The following is a 12,597-nucleotide window of genomic DNA, read 5'->3' on the forward strand; positions in this document are numbered from 1 at the left end:
TTTCAGCAACCCAGGCAGAATACTGCTTACCCAAGGCATACATTTTGCTTTATAGTGATCTTAGATGTTTATCTGTAAAGCCTAAGCACCCTATATTGGAAGCTAAAAGGGGTAATCTCTGGTTAGTAATTGGATGGGAGATCAGCAAGCAAAGTCTATATTTCAGAAGAATGAACTGGCAAAACCAGCTCTGAATATCCCTTGCCTTAGAAACCCTATTCATGGGATCACCATAAGTTGACGGATGACTTGAAGTCAAACACATATCTGTTTATAATTATGGAAATTTCCCAATAAGCACAGCATAGAAAGAGGGGTTAAGAAGAGGGACAATGAAAAAGGACAGCTACAAAATCTGATGTATTTTAACCTTTGTTTTTGGGAGAGCACAGTGACATAGATACATAGAGGTGAAAGAGACCACAAAAACCACCCAGTCTAACCCTTTGCCATATAGGAAAATACAATCCAAGCATTCCCGACAGATGGCCATCCAGCCTCTGATTAAAAAGGTCCAAAGAAAGAGACTTCAACATGCTCCCAAATATGTTCCAGAAGCATTCTCTCCCGATGTTTCGCCCATATCTATGGCAGTTATCCTCAGAGGTTGTGAGGTTTGTTGGAAACTAGTCAAGTGGGGTTTCTATATCTGTGGAATGTCCAGGTTGGGAGAAAGAACTCTTATCTGCTTGAGGTAAGTGTAAATGTTGCACGTGACCAGCTTGATTAGCATTGAATAGCCTTGCAGCATCAAAGCCTGTTTGCTTCCTGATTGGGGAAATCCTTTCTTGGGAGGTATTAGCTGGCCCTGATTGTTTCCTGTCTGTATTCCTCTGTTTTCTGAGTTCTTTTGTTCTGAGGATGCCATAGATGTGGGCAAAACTTCAGGAGAAATTGTTCTGGAACATGGCCACACAGCCCAGAAAACTCACAGCAATCCATAAATAGAATCCCTTGCCTCATTTTGGTTGAATATCTGGTACATCAGTGCAATCTTGTGTAGGGTATTGGCAATTATTTTTTTCCAGTATTTGTGCCCATTGACTACAACTATTTTTCTTTTCTCCCCTGGAAACTCAGGAGGGACCAGCAGTTGGTGGCTTATGAACTACCATGGTCCAATGGGGCATCCCTTTGCATAGAGTTATGTTATATGACCCCTGATTTGAGCTGGTGCCATCTTAGTGGCAATGTAACCCTTAGCCTTTTGGTGTCGTCTGAAGGAGAATGCTCTTGAAGATGCTATTTACTCCAAGAGAAGGAAAACTCACAGCTCACAGCTCCAAATGTTAGGAATATTTATTAGGAAAATGGCATCCTGGCAACTAAGGCTGAGAGGTGACACAATGACCATGTATAAATATGTGAGGGGAAGTCATAGGGAGGAGGGAGCAAGCACGTTTTCTGCTGCCCTGGAGACTAGGACGTGGAACAATGGCTTCAAACTACAGAAAAGGAGATTCCACCTGAACATTAGGAAGAACTTCCTCACTGTGAGAGCTGTTCAGCAGTGGAACTCTCTGCCCTTGAGTGTGGTGGAGGCTCTTTCTTTGGAGGCTTTTAAGCAGAGGCTGGATGGCCATCTTTAGGGGGTGCTTTGAATCTGATTTTTCTGCTTCTTGGCAGGAGTTTGGACTGGATGGCCCATGAGGTCTCTTCCAACTCTATGATTCCAAGGATTGACCTCCATTTCACATGGCACTCTAGTGCCAATCTGAATCTGTCTCTTGCTGCTGCTATACAGTTTTCAAAAGATGATGACATTACTTGCAATTCATTTTGCTTTGACTATTGGGGCCAAATAACTTACTTCATTGGAGGTCCATATCTGAATCTATTAAAAATGTTTAAACAGATCCAAGAGGGATTCAGCTTGGACTGAAGAAAGACTGAACATTCCTTTTTGCTGACCAAAATCATTTCTTCTCAAACAAGTGTTAGTCCTGCCATGAATAAAAGAGTTGTGTGTGTGTGTGTGTGTGTTAAGGACTGGATGCTTGGATTACAGTTAATGCCAGCATTGTGGGGAAATGGTACAGAAATGATAAGAAATTGGGAAAACAGCATGGAAGGGATGGGAAGGAATTAAATATCTCTTTCATAGTCTTCCTACTTCCATAAAAATTGGCAGCTTTACAGCACAAACCCATGCATATTTACTCAGGGGAAAAAATAACTACACTGCCAGAATTTCAAGGTAGATAATCAACATAAAGGAGTTCCCCGGTGGTGTAATTGATTAAAGCCTTGTGCCGGCAACACTGCCTACTTGAAGGTTGGGTTGCTGACCTGAAGGTTGCCAGTTCGAATCCAACCAGGGAGAGTGCGAATAAGTTCCCTCTGTCAGCTCCAGCTCCACGAGTGGACATGAGAGTAGCCTCCCACAAGGATGGAAAACTTCAAAAAACATCTGGGTGTCCCCTGGGCAACATCCTTGCAGACGGCCAATTCTCTCACACCAAAAGCGACTTGCAGTTTCTCAAGTCGCTCCTGACATGAAAAAAAATCCACATTAGTTGCTTTGAACAGGATTGTCTGAGTCTTCACTTCCTGTCTGTGTAGAAGGGGCCTGGGACTTACTCCTTTAAAGTACTGTAAACAACAATGGAAGGAGATCCACTTACTCACATTAAAATCTCCATTTCTTTGTGAACAAGTCACACTCAATATAGTAGCACTTGCTTCTGTGTAAGATGTACACAAGAATGCCTTGTAAGTGTGGTCCTGCTTCACTTTGGCTCTTTCATCCTATTACACTTGAAATTATGGTTATTCACACCTGAATAGAAATTGTGTAGATTCCTAGCCAAGAGACATGATTTTTGGGACTGGACCATACATGTTAACGAACAGCTGTGTCTAACCAAGAAATGCACCCTATGTAATTTACCGTGTAAGCTTACATTAAAATATCTTGCGCATTCCAGAAGTGCAGCCTTGATACTCTGTTGACAGCAAATACAGGTAAAAGTCTTGCAACATATCAGAATAATAGCATTTTATTTGGCATATGTTTTCATGGATTGCTGCCTGAGCTCATGGAAGCGTATGCTGAAATAAAATGTGTTAGCCTTTAATGTGCCACAAGGATCTCTGTTGTTTTTCTGTGCCAAATAAAATTGTTTCATCCTTAAGGTGCCATATAATTTTTACTTGTATTTGCTGGCAACAGAATAGAAAGCTATATACCATAGACCAGGTATGGGCAAACTTGGGCCCTCCAGGGGTTTTGGACTCCAAATCCCACCATTCCTAACAGCCTCAGGCCCTTTCCTTTCCCCCCTCAGCTGCTTAAGCGGCTGAGGGGGAAAAGGAAGGGGCCTGAGGCTGTTAGGAATGGTGGGAGTTGGAGTCCAAAACCCCTGAAGGGCCCAAGTTTGCCCATGCCTGCCATAGACACTTCAGTTTAGAAGCATAGGGTAAATTATATAAGGAATATTCTATCAATATTCTATCATATCAAAGTTTTTAAAATTATGCAAATATCCTGGCTCCTTTATGAAACTTTATAGAAACTTTATATTCCCAAACATATTGCACTGGTAGTTTACCTATTTTTCCTTGCTGCTTATATTTTTTTTCCTTGTTACAGAATAATTTTAATGAGGAAAAGAAATGCCATGCCAAACGAACTGAACCAGAATAGGTAAAGGTTTTCCCCTGACATTAAGTCGAGTCGTGTCCGATTCTGGGGGTTGGTGCTCATCTCCATTTCTAAGCTGAAGAGCTGCCGTTGTCCGTAGACACCTCCAAGGTCATGTGGCCGGCATGACTGCATGGAGTGCCATTACCTCCCCGCCGGAGCGGTACCTATTGATCTACTCACATGTGCATGTTTTCGAACTGCTAGGTTGGCAGAAGCTGGGGCTAACAGTGGGAGCTCACCCTGCTCCCTGGATTCGAATCACCTACCTTTTGGTCAGCAATTTCAAATAATCTCTTTTGATTGATGGTGCCAGGAACCCTATCTATGTTCCTCATGCTGGAAGGCACCGTGCTTTTATTTTATTAGTACCCAGTTTTCATCTGCACTTAAAATTTTTGCTTTACATTTAAGTCCTTGGAAAAATGAGCAGTCAATAAATAAATAAATAGGTGTCTTTTTTGTCCTCAATGAGTTCTCCACGCTTCTTTCTAGACTGGGCTTTTTCTGTACAATCACAATGCCTTGTTCATGGAATGCCAGGTGATAATATTTTCAGTTTGCAGCCCTTCCTTTGTTTCTTCTTCTTTTTTCTTAGCGGAGAAAACCTATTAAGGAAAAAACACGCAGATGGAACAGCTGCACAGTGCCTTTTAACTCTGAGCAGCCGGAGTCCTTTGTCGGGAGACACCTAAGAAAAATGACAAAACAACACAGGAAGTTGAGTAATGACATCCAGTCCGGTATTATCACCTCTGGCTGCAGGAGGATTTCCTAAATGCCCTGCGATCTCTGGCACTCTCTCAGGGGAAATCCCACCCAGGTATACTTACCCGTTCTGACCCCTGTGAGCAGCTAAAACTAGGCACCAAAAAGAAAGAAGACTTTACGATTTCCAAAAGTCTGATGCCTCACCACTTTGGCTCCTATACATCATTAACAGCCACATCACTATCATTAATGATAAAAGAGAATGCATCTACACTGTGTAATGAATGCAGTTTCACATCACCATGGCTCAATGGAATAATGGGTGTTGTAGTTTCAAGCACAAGCACCCTTTGAAAAAAAAAAAAAAGCAGAAGACCTTGTAAAACCACATATCCCAAAATCCCACAGCATTGAGACAGTTAAATTGATGTCAGGCTGTATCAATTAGACAGTGTAGATGCACCCTGATTTAAATGAGACAGAACAGACTAAAATCAGATAGAGGCTGGTTATAGAGATTGAGTGCCGCTTTCATTGTACCTCTGCAATAGACATAGTATGAACACAAGGTAGAATTGCAGGTTGAGTATTCCTTATCCAGAATGCTTGGGACCAGAAAGTGTTTGGGATTTTGGAATACCTAGAATTACATATATGTATAGAATGAGATGTCTTGGGAGGCAGGATTTGGAATACCTGTATGGCCTATAGGTACATCACGAGAAATCTCAGAAATGGGGCCCAAGTCTAAGCACAGAATTCATTTACGTTTTATTTACATTGCCTGGAGATAATTTTATACACAATATTTCAAATAATTTTGTGCACTGAAAAAATATGTGGACATTGAACAACCAGAAATTCAAGGTCCCACTGTCTCAGCCACCCATGGGTAGATAATGAGAGATCCCTAGCAGACCTCTGGTTGAGAACTATGGTTGTACGTATTCAGGCCTTGTTAGGCCATATTGGCTCAGCAGTCACCACTGGCCACACAATCAACCCATATGATCTGTGAACTTTGGTTGGCTTCTGTAAATCAATGTGGGTGTTTTATGTTTAGGTTATATGTCGCTATATAATTTTGTTTGATTACGTTTTGTTTAATTTATTGATGTTAGGTTCTAATTTTAAATTCACATGTGGGGTTATTCTGGAATATTTAGTTGGTGTTTATTTTATTTAGGCATCGAAAGTTTGCCTTTTTGTATGTTGGAATCTGCCCTGAGTCCCCCTGGGGAGACAGAGTGGAATATAAAAAAGCCATTATTATTATTATTATTATTATTATTATTATTATTATTATTATTATTATTATTATTATTATTATTGTTATTATTATTGGGGGTGGTTTTGGAGTATTTTGGAAATGCAAAGATGGGAGGCTCAGTGTAGGTGCCTGGAAGGACTATGGGTATATAAAACACTGGCTGCATCCACCTGATAATAATTTCAGTCTGTTTCACTCCAAGATTTCCCTCTTTTTTCCTGCAGCTGGCCAGCTCCAATTTGCAGACTTGGGTTCTCTCAATATATATTGTAGAATTAATTCAATCTGACACCGCTTGAACTGCTATGACTCAAGGATATGGGATCCTGGGAGTTGTAGTTGGGTGAGGCACCAGCCCCTCTTTGGCAGAGACGGTTCAAGGCAGGCATGGGCAAACTTCAGCCCTCCAGGTGTTTTGGATTTCAACTCCCACAATTCTTAACAGCCTACCGGTTGTTAGGAATTGCCTATGCCTGGTTAAAGATCTTGTCAAACTAAAATTCCAAAGGCTTTCATGGCCGGAACCATGGGGTTGCTGTGAGTTTTCCAGGCTGTATGGCCATGTTCCAGAAGCATTCTCTCCTGACGTTTTACTCACATCTATGGCAGGCATCCTCAGAAGTTATGAGTTATATTGGAAACTAGGCAAGGGAGGTTTATATATCTGTGGAAGGTCCAGGGTGGGAGAAAGAACTCCTGTGTGTTGAAGGGAAGTGCAGTTAATCACCTTGATCAGTACTGAAAAGCATTGCAGCTTCAAGAACTGGCTGCTTCCTGCCTGTGGGAATCCTTTGTTGGGAGGTGTTAGCTGGCCCTGGTTGTTTCATGTCTGGAATTCCCGTTTTCAGAGTGTTGTTTATGTTATGTGTTATTTATGTTCTGATTTTAGCGTATTTTTAATACTGGGAGCCAGATTTTGTTATGGTTTCCTCCTTTCTGTTGAAATTGTCAATGTCAACCAAGGTGGCTAATTTGCAACATTCACACTTGCCTTCAACAGACAAGAGTTCTTTCTCCCACCCTGGACCTTCCAGATATTTAAACTTCCCATGCTTAGTTTCCAATATACCTCACTACCTCTGAGGATGCCTGCCATAGATGTGGGCGAAACGTCAGGAGAGAATGCTTCGGGAACATGGCCATTTGTTGTTGTTTATTCGTTCAGTCGCTTCCGACTCTTCCCGACCTCATGGACCCTGTCGGCTGTCGCCACCCCCAGCTCCTTCAAGCCCGGAAAATTCAAAGCAACCAAGCGGGATGCAGTTTGGGGAAAGGAAAATAAAACTTTCCCCATCCCTCTCCAAGACCAGGGAGAGAGGCAATGCGGTTCGAGTCCAGCTCCAGATATATATATATATATACAGTAGAGTCTCACTTATCCAACGTTCTGGATTATCCAACGCATTTTTGTAGTTAATGTTTTCAATACATCGTGATATTTTGGTGCTAAATTCGTAAATACAGTAATTACTACATAGCATTACTGCATATTGAACTACTTTTTCTGTCAAATTTGTTGTATAATATGATGTTTTGGTGCATTATTTGTAAAATCATAACCTAATTTGATGTTTAATAGGCTTCTCCTTAATCTCTCCTTATTATCCAACATATTCGCTTATCCAACGTTCTGCCGGCCCGTTTATGTTGGATAAGTGAGACTCTACTGTATATATTTAAAAGGAGGGCGATGGAGGGAAGGAAGGAAGGAAGGAAGGAGAGCCCTGGGCGATGCGGGGGCGGCTTTGTAGTCCCGCCCGCCCGCGCGCTCCTCCCGCCGGTCCCTCTCAGCAGCAACCTCAAAACCAACGCTTCTTTTGGGGGAGGCGGAGAGGGCGGGGAGTGGCGCTGACTGGCAGGCGCGGCGTCCAATGGGGAGAGGGCCTCGGGGGCGTTCTTGCGGGGGGAGGCCGCGCAGCAGAGGGGGACGCGAGAGCCGGACGAGAGGGAGGCGAGGGTTTGCTGCCTTTTGCTGCCGGGCTTCTTCTGCGGCGCCCGCCTTCGCCTCTTCCTCCTCCTCCGTCACCAGCGCTTCTCCTTCTCCGCCTCTCTCCAATGGGCTGCCGATGGAGAGGCGGCAGAGGCAGCTGAGCTCTGCGGAGCCTTGCGGGGCCGAGCAGCGCGGTCTTCCTCCTCTTCCTCCTCCTCCTCTCCTTCGTCTCCCGATGCCTCTCCTTCCTGCCGGGCTTCTGCAAGTGAAGGGCAGCAGCAGAGCGAGCAGAGACGGAGAGCTGTAGCAACGAGACGGGTCCCCTCTGAGGCCTCCCGTCCGCCCCTTTCCTCTCCTCTTTGCCCCGAGGATTGGCGGAAACTATGCGCTTTCCCAGCCTGAAAGTTTCCCCACTCTGCCTCTTCGCCCTCCTCCTCCCTTTCCTCCGGTGCGGAAACTCCCGAGGCTCCCGAAAGGACTGAGGACGCCTCTCGCCTCCTCCGGGGGATGATGCGCCATCTGGGCGCCGAGGAGCCAGCCTCGTCCTCCTCCTCCTGACCTCCTCGGGTTGGCATCGCCTGGCATCGGGTTGCCCAAAGGAGCCCGTCTTTCTTTCTCCTCCGGCTGCTTCTCCAGAGTGACTGCGGGCACCCTTGCTCTCCCTCTCATCCCTTCCTTGGTGGTGTCTTAACTTGATGCCAAGAAGTCCCTCCCCGACTCTTCCTCCTCCTGCTCTCCCGGGACTGGAATCGTGCTGCCAAGAGGAATCCCAGCAGGAGCTGAAGACGCCTCTCCTCTGCCTCTTATGCCCGCCCTTCCTGGGTCATGCCTTAACTTGGTGCCCAGAGGTCCTTCCCTGACTCTTCCTCCTCCTGCTCTCCTTTGACTGGCGTTGTGCTGCTAAGAGGAATCCCCATCTGGAACTGAAGACGTCTCTCCTCTGCTTCCTATGCCCCCCTGTCCTCTCCTTTCCTGGGTAATGCCTTAACTGGGTGCCAAGAAGTCTTTCCCCGACTCTTCCTCCTCCTGCTCTTCCTGGACTGGCACCCACTTGCCAAGAAGAATCCTGCCAGGAGCTGAAGATACCTCTCCTCTGCCTCCTCCGACTCCTTTCCTGGGTAATGTGTTAACTGGGTGCCAAGAAGTCCTTCCCGACTCTTCCTCCTCCTGCTCTCCCTGGAGTGGCGGGAATCCCATCTGGGTCTGAACACACCTCTCCTCTGCTTCCTATGCCCTCCTTTCCTCTCCTTTCCTGGGTAATGTGTTAACTGAGTGCCAAGGAGTTCTCCCTTTCCTCCTCCTCCCTGGACTATTGTTAAATTGCCAAGGAGGACAGAAGGAGCCCTTCTTTCTCCTTGAGTTGGTTCTCCAGGAACTGAAGACTCCTTTCCTCTGCCTCCAGTGTGCAAGAAATGCCCGCCATAACAGCTGGGCCTGCTTCAGGAGGACTGCCTTAAATACCTCAACTTAGTCATCAAGGGAGTGAGGGACCCCGTATCCATCGCATGGGATGATGTGTTAAGCCATCCCTTGCTGCCACTTCCTCTCACCCTCCTTAGATTGCCAAAGAAGAGCCCTTCACTCAGGAGGGGACCAGAGGAGAGTAAGCAAGGCTCATTCTCAGAGCCAGAGAGGGTCACCACATGTCTCCCCGGACTTGCTTTCTTCATCCCGGAGGCAGGCCAGCCTCCCAGGGAAGCAAAGGGGGGATGCCCTCTTCTTCCCCCAGGGCCAATGCCTGGACCGGTCCAAGGCCAGAACCCCGGGGCCCCTGCTTGTGATGCTCAAGGGTCCCTTGGGCCCCTGGTGGTTTCCCGCTCCCCAGCATGAAGGTCTTCCGCCGGAAGGCGCTGGTGCTCTGTTTGGGCTACGCACTGCTCCTGCTCCTCACCATGCTTAATCTGTTGGACTACAAGTGGCACAAGGGGCCCCAGCAGTGCAGTGAACCCTCGCCTGCCCGGCGCACACCTTACCCACAGCAGATGCCCTTCTATGCCTACCAGTCCCGGTCTGACACTCGCGCCCTCTACGGCCCCCCTGCACCCCTTGCCCGCAAGCGGCAGCTGGTCTACGTCTTCACCACCTGGCGCTCGGGGTCGTCCTTCTTTGGGGAGCTCTTCAACCAGAACCCAGAGGTCTTCTTCCTCTATGAGCCGGTGTGGCACGTGTGGCAGAAGCTGTATCCGGGCGACGCTGTTTCCTTGCAAGGGGCAGCCCGGGACATGTTGAGTTCTCTTTACCGCTGCGACCTTTCCGTCTTCCAGCTCTACAGCACAGCCGGAGCAGGCAAGAACCTCACCACCTTGGGCATCTTTGGGGCAGCCACCAACAAGGTGATCTGCTCCTCACCTCTCTGCTCGGCCTACCGCAAGGATGTGGTGGGCATGGTGGACGACAAGGTGTGCAAGAAATGCCCACCACAGCAGCTGGGCCTGCTCCAGGAGGAGTGCCTTAAATATCACACCTTAGTCATCAAGGGAGTGAGGGTCTTTGACATCGGAGTACTGGCCTCACTCATGCAAGACCCTTCCTTGGCTCTCAAAGTCATCCACTTGGTTCGGGACCCTCGAGCCGTGGCGAGCTCCAGAATCAAATCCCGTCATGGTCTCATTCGAGAAAGCCTGCAGGTGGTAAGGAGCAGGGACCCCCGTATCCATCGCATGCCTTTCCTAGATGCAGGCCACAAGCTCAATAGCAAGAAAGAAGGGGGAGGGGGCTCAGACTACCATGCCTTAGGGGCTATGGAAGTGATCTGCGGGAGCATGGCCAGGACCTTGCAGACCGCTTTGCACCCTCCAGACTGGCTGAAGGGCAATTATATGGCTGTCCGCTACGAGGACTTGGTAGTGGACCCCATCAAGACTTTGCGGCAGGTGTATGGCTTTGTCAACTTGATGGTGAGCCCAGAGATGGAGAAGTTTGCCCTCAACATGACCAGTGGGTCTGGGTACTCCTCCAAACCCTTTGTGGTCTCTGCCAGAAATGCTAGCCAGGCGGTGAATGCCTGGAGGACAGCACTGAGCTTTCAGCAGATCAAGCAAGTGGAGGAGTACTGCCACCAGCCCATGGCCATTTTAGGCTACGAGAGAGTCAACAGCCCTGAAGAAGTCAAAGACCTTAGCAAAACTTTACTGAGGAAGCCGAGATTGTGAAAGTTGAGTGAGCAATCTGTAACTTTTCAGACAATTATGTTTGTTTCATAGAGAAAGAGAAAGAAAAAGTGGCACTTTCTTAAGGACAGCTAAGGAAGAAGATTTTGATCCTCCAGAGACTAGTAAGGATTGGATCACACATGTTTGCTTTTTTAAATTGCTGGGTGATTAGTAATTTAAGACACAGAGACTTCAGTAAGTAACTTATAAGACCTCTTTTTCTCTCCAAAATGCAAGGCACGTAATTATGTCGTGATGGTGATCATGAAGGATTTGCACAATTGGCTAAGCTTTGTTTAGGTGAGAGTGGGAGATTGAGAGGAATATTCCATAAAGTAAAAATCAGAGACTTGGACTTTTGTATAAAGATTTAAATGTGAAATGAATAAAGAAATTAATAAAAGGTACTCATTTTACAATTACAGTTGTTTGGGATTTCAACATATGCTTCTCTTCAAAATGCTTTCCATATGCAAGTGAATATCACAGAGTGAATGCTGTTTACATCTTGAGAAATTGGCAGCAAAGGAGCATGGATACTATTTTTCAATGTTCCCTGGTCTATTACAAAAGTTAGTGCCTTTAACAATTGCTATAAAGCGGTAGCTTGCGGGCAAATAGATGTGCATTCACAAAGATCTATTAGTGAAAATCCCTGTTTGGAAACAGTATAATAACTACATTTTTGATCAGCTGGATACCGTTTTACCCTTTAAGTACTATTTATATACATGAGCAATATTTGAGCAATATTTCAGTTAACTATATATGAATGAAGATAGTCTATATTGATATTTCTGACATAACAATACATGCTGTAAAAAGGGAAGCACTGCAACTAGCAACAGCAGCTTCCTTGTAGAAAGCACATTTGTTATTTTGTACCTTCAAGTAATTTTGACTTAATGACAACCCTAAGACATGGGGTTTTCTTGGCATGATTTGCTCAGATAAGGTTTGCCTTTGCCTCTGAAGCTGAGAGAGAGTGACTTGCCAAAGATCATCCAGTGGGTTTAATGGCTTAGCAGGAGTTCAGAGTTGGAGGTTAACACTGAAATCACAGCACCATGCTGGCTCTTTAGAAAGTATATCATATCAAAAGTCTATTTCAGTAAATTCCTTTTGATGCGGCATATCATGAAATTCCTTGTGGTCTGTGTCTTACGGTCAGATCCCAGAGCCTTAACTAAAGTAAGATTTAGGAAGATCCTTTACCCATTCTTACAGTGGTCTCCACATCTAATGTTTAACAGAGACACAATGTTGGCTTTAAAACAAGAAAGCAAGAAGGAGGCAATGAGCACCCTCAGCATATTGGCACATGCTTGAATTTGCTAAATCCAAAATTATTTTCTCTGAGGCACATGCTATGGGTACAAGCAAGGGGCTGGTTCGAGTCTTATGTCATTGTTCAGTCAATTTAAATAGAGATAATTTCTAATAAGGGTCTGCTTTGTGATCTGATGTTTAACTGAGCCAAATGCTTTCTTTTCTATAGCCTGTCTTGATGAACGCATACACAAAACCTCGTATGAGATCTTGAATGTGGCATTCATGTTTGTAAGCTCTTATGATCAGAAAGATATTGGTTACCTCCTGGGATTGTAGTGCCATTCTGTACTTAACCTCCGCAGAAGAAAGAGTTGCAGGCTGCTTTGTCAATGGCATTTTCTTTATCTAATTTATATCCCATATTTCTCTGAAAGGGGATCCAGTGCAGCTCATAAGCTGAAATAAAAACAAAGTAGGTAAAGGTAAAGGTTTCCCCTGACGTTAAGTCCAGTCGTTTCTGACTCTGGGGGCTGGTGCTCATCTCCATTTCTAAGCCGAAGAGCCGCCGTTTTCCGTAGACACCTCTAAGGTCATGTGGCCGGCATGACTGCATGGAACG

The 12,597-nt window shown here is 45.7% G+C and overlaps 1 protein-coding gene across 1 annotated transcript; it reads left to right on the forward strand.

The window, feature by feature from the left end:
* The first annotated feature begins 7,605 nt into the window (after nt 1-7,605).
* chst2 (carbohydrate sulfotransferase 2) lies at nt 7,606-11,128 on the forward strand. Its single transcript, XM_003218245.4, has one exon. The coding sequence runs from the start codon at nt 9,381-9,383 to the stop codon at nt 10,704-10,706; it is 1,326 nt and encodes a 441-aa protein (XP_003218293.1). The 5' UTR covers nt 7,606-9,380; the 3' UTR covers nt 10,707-11,128.
* The last annotated feature ends 1,469 nt before the right edge of the window (nt 11,129-12,597 follow it).

The sequence above is a fragment of the Anolis carolinensis genome, chromosome 3 (assembly GCF_035594765.1).
Source record: "Anolis carolinensis isolate JA03-04 chromosome 3, rAnoCar3.1.pri, whole genome shotgun sequence".
In the NCBI taxonomy this organism is placed as follows: domain Eukaryota; kingdom Metazoa; phylum Chordata; class Lepidosauria; order Squamata; family Dactyloidae; genus Anolis; species Anolis carolinensis.